Raw genomic sequence first — 8,679 nt, 5'->3', positions numbered from 1 at the left:
CAGGGATCTGGCGTGTCAACGAGACTCCCCCTCACTGGATCTGGCTGATTATTGTACCAGAGTGAACAATTGAAATCACTGTCTTCAATACCGCTGGAATTCTCAATGCGCAGGATCCACCTTCCTGGTATACCGGCATTTCCAATTGCATTGTCGATGCCCCCTGCTTTGAGAGTTCCTGACTTAAGACATTATAGTTAAAATGTCAGGAGATTTGATCGCCCTGAACTCTTCCTGTTGGAATAATTTTAAGCATGTATGATCCCATATTGTTTTAAGGACTGGAAACAAGGCATGCTCCTGAATCATAAATAAGCCTCAGACATCAATTCAATGCCTCCAATTAAAGGCAAACAAGGACTGAAACCAACATGCGGGCTCGTGCGACTTGACGAATTTACAAAAAAAAAAACAACAACAACAATAACAAAAAAACAATACATATATAGAAAGAGCCTTTAATTGAGTGTTTAGAGTTGGTGGCATACAATCTTTTACCTTCAAAGAGAAACACATTTTATTTTTTAACCTTAGGGAATATTCATAAATCCTTGCCTAGCATATTATAATGATATGTATCTGTGCTAACAAGTTCCTGCCACTACAACTCGCCCCAAACCCCCCTCTCGTTGCCTATTTTCTCACACCTTTTGCTAATGAGAATGAACTATCTATTAAAGTAAATGTTCCATTTAACCGGTTTGATTTGAAGACTTTCCTGTATTAAAATTCTTTATTTTGGAAATAGGACAGGCAGATCGAGAAATCGAAAGATGGCACAAATATATCGCGTCTCTGTTCAAAGCCTTGTCGTTAATGCCCAAACCAACAGATTGTGGGTTTACCTTAAAAAATTAAGGTAATGATTTTTTGAGCCTCCAGAGTTGAATCCAAAAACAGGAAGACCGATGTAATCTGAAAAATATGTGTACAATGACCTAGAAATCAGAACAAGAAAAAAGAGAGTAAGTGCACAGTTTAGTGATTACGCCAGTTGGAGTCTTTTCAAGAAAATTCTTTGGTTTGGACTTGCCTCCGAGTTGTTCTCTATCCTGGCTAACAGAGGGTTAGTCAGGGCTTACTTGTTTTGGTAAAAAGGAGCCCATGCCAAAATTGAGCCCTTTAGCGTAAAAATAGAATAATTGACCGTTTAGAAATGACTTTCTGATTTCATAACAACCGAGCTGGAACACCAAAATATATAGACTTCTACATGTTCCAACGCTCAGAAAAGACGTCCCTAAACTGACTTTACTATTTCTGCTTTGCTGGCGTCATGAAGTTTTGAGATAATCCCGATAACCCAACCGCATTTCGCGGCGAAATATAGGAAAAACCGCAAAATGTCATACTCATCATTGTCTTAAAGCTCATTTAGCCGACTCGTACAAAATAACAAAAGTTTTCTATTGATTGAGGCGACTTTGAATCAAATCATATCACAAGAAATCAAATCAAAACCTCTTGGTAGGGCAGAGGAGCCCCAAGAAACCAAAATCCTCTATACGCCCCGATCTTCTAGATCTTACAATCAAGATCCCATAAAGGGACAGGTGGGGCTATTGATGAATAAACATGCTTAGAGTCTTAATTACTACGTCTACGACTTTAAGAGGTCTTAAAAGGTTATAACCAAAAAACAACACAAAACAAAAAATACAAAGGAACCGTTAAAAAGACCTACACGCTCGTTGGCGCTGAAAATTGTATCCCGTTATGAGGGTGGTTAAACATAACAAAAGTAAAGATGTTGTCGGTAATGAGGACAGCCTGGAATGTGTTGGTCTGAAAGAAGAGAACCAACAAAGTAATACGTTAAAACTCGCTGCCTTTCCAGAACCATAAGATATTTCTTCACCATTTGACCACATAGCCTTAATGCGTACTTTCGAGTCTCAAGCTTCGTCTCTTTCCCTGCACCACTTATGTTGTCTAAAAATATATCTCTAAAAAATATAAAAAATTGGAACTACGTTCATTCGTCTTCGTCCATAGGAGCAAAGGAAAAGTAGTATATGAAATTCTTTCCATTTCGCTTTCATCCGTTTTCCATTACTTCCTAACAACAAACCCCATACTAAATGATATTTTTAAACAAAAGAAACATGTTTACGTGTGTAGCGCGATCAATGCTTTGTAAAGCGTTTACGACATACATGCAGAAGCCTTCAGTTTAGTTTTGTGGTCACTTGGAGCAACTTTTCAAGTCTTATCATGCCCTTTTCATTTCCCAATAATTCATCCACAAACTTTAAGATTTTTAACAACTGCAACAGTATGGAAATTGATCAAGGTTCAGATGGAATTCTCGAACATAAAAAAATGCAAGTTATAGATTTTTGTAATAAGAGGAACCATTTAAATCGGCTTTGAATAACTTGGTTGGTCATTCAATTTCCTAATGCTTTAATACAGTAGACTGAAAACAAGTGCCACCCTTTTCAGGAGAATGAAAACGAATGCAATGAGCTCACCAATTTTTCCGCGATGGGATTCAATTCCAAATGACAAAGTTTCACCCATGTCACGACCAGCACCCAGGTCGCATTAAACGTTTTCCCCTCCGGTAGTGAGGAGCCGGATTCGCTCTGCAACAAACCAGAAGTTGCGGTTTTCCAGATTTCGGAATCATTAGGTCCTGTGTAGGTGTGATAGAACACTTTAGATGGTCCATTAAGGAATGATCGACCAAGATCTGTTCGTTTCCAATAGGGTGCGCAATCATTGAACTAAAACGCAGCCAATATCTTTGTCCGAAGTTGTAAGGTCTCTGATTAACCTGTCTAATTCAAACTGGATGGTTCCATAAGAACAAATCTAGGATAAAAGAAAAGAAAATGGAAAACCTTTCATCAACGTCTGCAGTTTACATCATTTTTTTTTAAATCCTTTTTTTCAGATCGACACTATGAATCTTTGGTGGAAGAATCCGCGTTCCCATGACTACCACTTTCTTCCTATTTCATGCCTCGCACTTACAGAGTTCCTCTAAAATTGTACAATATTCCTAACAGCACCGTACGGCTTTCTCCAGCCCCTCGTAAAAAATGTGTGCGGCCTCATTCGGGGATTTTCACAACAAAAAAGAGCGCGTGAGGCCTTTCGGCTAATATGATTAAGCTGCAAAATTTCTTACAATCCAAGACTGGCCTTGTCTGGCGCCATCATCAATCACAAACGCGCGAAAACTAGTGAGCACGTTCCTGAGATCAATTGTGTCTCACTGGTATAATTAAGACTCTGGAAATTTGTGGTATTAAGATCTAGATTGAGGCTAGCTAATATAATACTTACATAGAACTCTCTGAATCTTTTTGAAAAGAACCTTATTCCACCGCCTGGTATGTACATTTTAGGACACTGTCTCTCCGTGAAAGACAATTCGGTATCCCCGGCTGATTCACCGTAGGGGTACATCCGAATAACAGGAGCTGTAAACAAGTAAAAAAGGTTCAATCATGGTACTTATAATTAGCTGCGACTGTAAGTCTGGTGTTCAATTTACTGACCTATAACTGGCAGTAATGAAAGATTAGTGAAGTATGTTCGATTCCCGTTTTGTCATCGACGAGGCATTTGAAAGTAATTGTATACCCTTTTCTGGTATTTGTTCAGTAATGGACGTATCACACTATACATATTTTGGCTGTTATCTTATTGCTAACAATATTATTTAAAAAAAAGAAAACAACAATTATTGAATGCAATATCAGTAGGCTTTCTTGCCTTCTCGCCAAATGCCATGAATTAGCGGAGTCAAAATGTTTCATAACTGAAAGCAGTTTATCTACTAAAACTGAAGCTTTCCTCGACAACTGATCGACGGAATTTTGTTGAATGTATTATAAACAAAAAATATGAAGATGTTGTCAGAAAACGTCCATTTTAAAAGTTCTCAAATTGAACTCGTCTAAAGGTTCGTCAAATTATTAGATTTTTCAAAATACGATTCGTACCTGTTATTCCGAATGGTGCTAAAGATGACTCAATTTTCGATATCATTGATGCCTTTCGGTACGCCGGCAATTCAAATAATATCAGCATTACATAGCAAATACTTTTACTAACGTGGAGTGGGTGAAATGCCCTCGGTGTCGTCGGGAATTCTAGGACAAAAAAAAAACCCAAATTATTTGCATATATTTGATTATGTGAACTGTTATCATCATCATCATCATTATTACCAAGATATGATAGACGCTTCTGCGTGCTATCTTAATTAAATACCACTTAATGTGAAATGAGCGCCATATTTATTATTGAGGGCTATGGCTTTGATATTTCCTCCATGTATTCTACCACAACCACTTAATTCTTCCCATATGGCTATCCATCACTTATTACCGACTCTAACTTTTAGGAGAAAGAGCCAAATGATGGCTACGTTAGACCTAAAAGCAATGCAATGGAACTATTCTGTCTATTGTGGAAATTTTAAGATTTTTTTTAAGAGTTCCTCTAAAATATATAGATCTCCGAGAGGTTTCTACTGACAGTACCTCCTGTTGTAACGAAATGAATGGTGTTACTTCCATAGACCTTTCCAGTTGACGTATAGCACAATACCCATGCAGTATAGTTTGTCAAAGGCAGAAGTGATACCAGTGACGTTTGGTTCTGTTGCAGTGTTCGTTTAAAAATCCACAATGGTTTGCGATCTTGCATCCACCTTTTGTAAAGAACAACATGTCCCTGAGTTTGCTCTTCAACAGCGGAAGCTGGCCAACTCAGCTGAGCGTCATGACCAGAACGAGAGATAAATGAAACATCTGTCAAGAGAAAGAAAACTTAAAGGAGAGAATACTAAATGAGCGACCTTCAACACAGTAGTTTTTTAAAATGAAATTTCTAGTTAAATTCACACATAAGTCGTCAGGGTTCACGCTATTGTGATTATGCGCTTGTCATCGTGATGCCACGCCCAACCGTGCATACCGGGAGAGCTGCTGAAATTCAATTTTACCAATCAGAATCCACCGTGCGGGAAAAACTGTGCTATCCGACGTCACAACAATTGTTCGCAATTAAAGGGCAAATTTCTGGCAACAAACTTTGGCGCCAAAACTGGGTTGCCGACGAGCAGCGATTCGAACGTCGCCTATATTGCTTTGGCTGTTATTTCTGCCAGTCTGGTATTTTCGAATCAAGTATACGAAGACGTCAAAACAGTATTGATGATATACCTATTTGTGTTAACTTCGCGAAAAAAGACTTAGGTGCCGTCCCAATTTAGACAGGGTACATCGACAACGTCGTTTACGCACAGAAATGCACCGTTTAAGGTGAAAGGGCAAATGATTAATAAGATAGCACAGTTTTGACTGCCACGCGCACTGCGGGCGCGGGTTTCGTAAGCACGGAACCCTCAGTATGGATGCTAGCAGCCCATTCCAGTTTTACCTCCCTTTTCTCCGGCGTTACTCATTTACACACCCAAAAGAGAGTTTGGAGGAATGTTCACTGTATAAGGAAACAGAAAGATGAGAAGTCCAACCACCGAATTACAGTTGCTTTTTCCTATTAACACAAAACAGCAGAGCCAGATGCTCATGCAAAATAGTGAAGCTGGTATGGATCAATAGTTTCTAGACAACATTCCTTCTCAGGACTAAATTAAGCCGGGCGACATTACTTCGTAAAGGCAGAACTTTTATTATTTGACTTGCAGCAAACATCACTTTTGCATCGTATTGTAACAGCTCACGTACACTAAAGCACCGAACTCATGGTGATTAGATTGATAATAAGCTGCCGAAACTGAACAAGAATCATGGAAAGAAATTGATCCACTGGTCAAATAATGATTGGTCGTTAGAGCTGTAACACAACTGCGTTTGCGATTGACTTACGATTCTCAGCTTTTCAGCCAATCACAAGCCAAACCAAAAAGCATTTCGATTAAGTTGCAAGCACATGATTTTTCCACACCAATGCCCACGGTCTCAGGAAAAGAGACCTGAAAACTCGAGTTTGAGTTTTCCCTCGCTGATAGCACAGTGACTCCGGTCTCCAAGTAAAGATTAACAGCTGCATTTACATGACGCTAGCCCTAATATTGTTGGAAATGCGTAGCAAATGCTTAGACTTTAAGGGACACTTCATGTTACGTATCAAAATCGGGCGTAAATCTAATTACGAGCCCTTCTGGACCCTAGTTAATACAGGGGAATGGTTATGAAACCCGACAACTTTCTTTGTTGTAGGCTTTTGTTCTCTTTTTTGGCCTTGACCGAGCACAAAACACAATAGCTGTTTACTCCGTACTGAGGAACTAATAAAAACGTGTTGACACGTAATTCATGCATAGTGTATGAGCGCAAAACAAAAGATCGCGCACGGTCGTGGATTTTCCAACCTAAATCTTGACATCTTTGTTTTGCCGAGCTTCCTAACCATTCCCCTCTATTAACTATGTCTGGACATAAGTGTGAATCCAATATACGAATTATTAACAGAAGAAAAACACATGTCAGATCGTAGGCAGAGCTACTAAAGTATATGAAATATTTAAGTACACTAGATAATTGTGTTAAATATAGATTAGGCCAAGAAGAAAAAGCAAATAGGAAAACAATGAAATATTTATAATAACCCGGATTTCGAAAAAAAACTCGACCAATAAAATTTTATGAGTCATTGCACTAGAACTCCATTGATAATTTCCCTTATTCAGTTGCTGGCGAAATTCCAAATTTGACTCAACGCGCTGCTTGATGTGCAAGAGGTGAATGCATATCTCAGCCTCAATCTTAATTTTGTGCCAAGTGATGGTCGCAACTTAATCATAACACCACTGATATCGATAATCATCTAAGCCTCATGATGTTTCGTTCGATGTGCATCTTTTTGGGCCAAGGAGTTTGAAGTATTTCTCAAATATTCTGAGAGAAGATGTGTGGGGGTGGGGTAGTGGAATGTTGTCTCTCATCGATTCTAATTAGAATCAAGTGGTTCTTATCTCCTTCGACCGTTGTCACATAGACTTTTTGACTTTTCCTCAGGCTGACGTCTCCTGTTTGATTGTTGTTAACTAAGGCAACAATCTCTACAGTGTAATTTGGGCCAGTGTGCAACCGTCCTACATCTACTCGATCACTATACTTGTCGACATTAAAGACTGTTGAACCAGCTTTTCCACTGGTCGGAGTACAGACCACTGCATAGACTATAAGTTGGTAGGGAGGATGAGGTATATAATGGGCCCATTCTACATGTATGCTTCTCCTTTTTACGTCAGAAATGTTTACGTTGCTCCACTCTGCCACAACTGTAGCTGAAATTAAAAAAAAAAATGGCCGATAGCTTTTACCGCAGTTGTTATTAGTAACGTAAAAATAAAAAAAACAACAGAAACAAGGACAAAAACAAAAAAAAAGCAAAGAGTTTGGGATTTCTTCTCTTCAATTGAAAAGGGAAAGGAATCCCAAACGTTGGTTAACCGGGGATGGCCAATAAACAAGCTATTAGATTCAAGAGAGATAAAGTTTAGATTCTGCCTACAGAGACCATTTGAAGGAGAACCTGGTTGCATATTGAAGCATATTGGAACATGGTTGCAAGGAGCAAGGATGGCACAGTCGGTTAGTGCACGGCCTTGGTGCTAAAGGTCCTGAGTTCGATTCCCGGATCTCGCATCGTTGTTTCGACTTCTTTTCTTTCCGTGTAGCTAAGTAACTTTTAAATACCCTTAAAACGGAGCACTGATGGAGAGCGGGCAGTAACATGAGCGCATCGTCGACCTCAAGTTTGTCAGTTGAGAATAACTGTTACGAGTTATCGACGGTAAATATGGTTGCTTTACTTTACTTTATTACCTTCCCTTCCGCTTGATACACTTTGCAAAGTCGGAATGCCATTGTTTTAGTTATTTTCGATCATTACATGACCCTCTCTTCGGACCGTTTCATCGAGGTCATGTCAGAAAGGAACTTTATTTAAGTGTCAAGTCTTCTAGCGCTAGATCACTAATTGGGAACACTGTAAACTGAAATCAACAAATTAACGCAAATAATATCAAACGTTGGTTTTTGAGGAGAGGGGAAAACCGGAATACCCGGAAAAAAACCTCTCGGAGCAGAGTACAGAACCAACCCACAAATGACACCTTGTCTGGGAATCGAGCCCGGGCAACATTGGTGGCAGGCGAGTGCTCTCACCACTACAACGTACGCCAGCCCTAGTCTCCAGAGATTGTGATGTAATCCAACATGAGCATACATGTATATACATATATATATATACATGTATATATCACTTTCTTGAAGAATAGTCTAAAACTTTCACATTTACCTTCCGAAAAAGATTTATCCAGCACGTAGTAAAACAACTCAAAGCCCTTTCCCGATCCGTCAAAGTAGCGCGGTCACTGTAGTAAATCAGTGGAACCTTTTGAGCTTGGGCAAGAGATAAAACTTCCCCGCTTACTCCGCAATGTCGGTCTGGCGGAATACCACTGTCATCTCCAATAGCAACATAAGCATCACTGAAAGAGTAAGACAATAATATGGTCATGATGAAAAGAGTAACTAAAAAGGAAAGAACAAATGGATAGAGTCCATTTCATCTAAATCGTTGAAATTCACATATCTCAGGGGGCAGAACAGGTGTTCAACTCTATGGAGAATAATTTTCTAATGTTAAATGGCCTCCTTAGCAGGCAACTAATAGAGTTAACTCTGT

At 39.2% G+C, this 8,679-nt stretch overlaps 1 protein-coding gene across 1 annotated transcript in view; it reads left to right on the top strand.

Moving 5' to 3' along the window:
• Window positions 1–6,313, top strand: part of LOC138026968 (uncharacterized) — a 41,119-nt gene extending 34,806 nt beyond the window's left edge. The window contains exon 4 of the mRNA XM_068874453.1: window positions 4,538–6,313. Within this exon, the coding sequence (XP_068730554.1) occupies window positions 4,538–4,637 (100 nt within the window). The 3' untranslated portion in view covers window positions 4,638–6,313. The remainder of the gene's footprint in view (window positions 1–4,537) is intronic.
• Window positions 6,314–8,679: the final 2,366 nt, after the last annotated feature.

This window comes from Montipora capricornis, chromosome 12, assembly GCF_036669925.1.
Source record: "Montipora capricornis isolate CH-2021 chromosome 12, ASM3666992v2, whole genome shotgun sequence".
Taxonomy (NCBI): domain Eukaryota; kingdom Metazoa; phylum Cnidaria; class Anthozoa; order Scleractinia; family Acroporidae; genus Montipora; species Montipora capricornis.
Note: the sequence above shows the minus strand (reverse complement) of the source record. Positions and strands in the feature narration are given on the sequence as shown.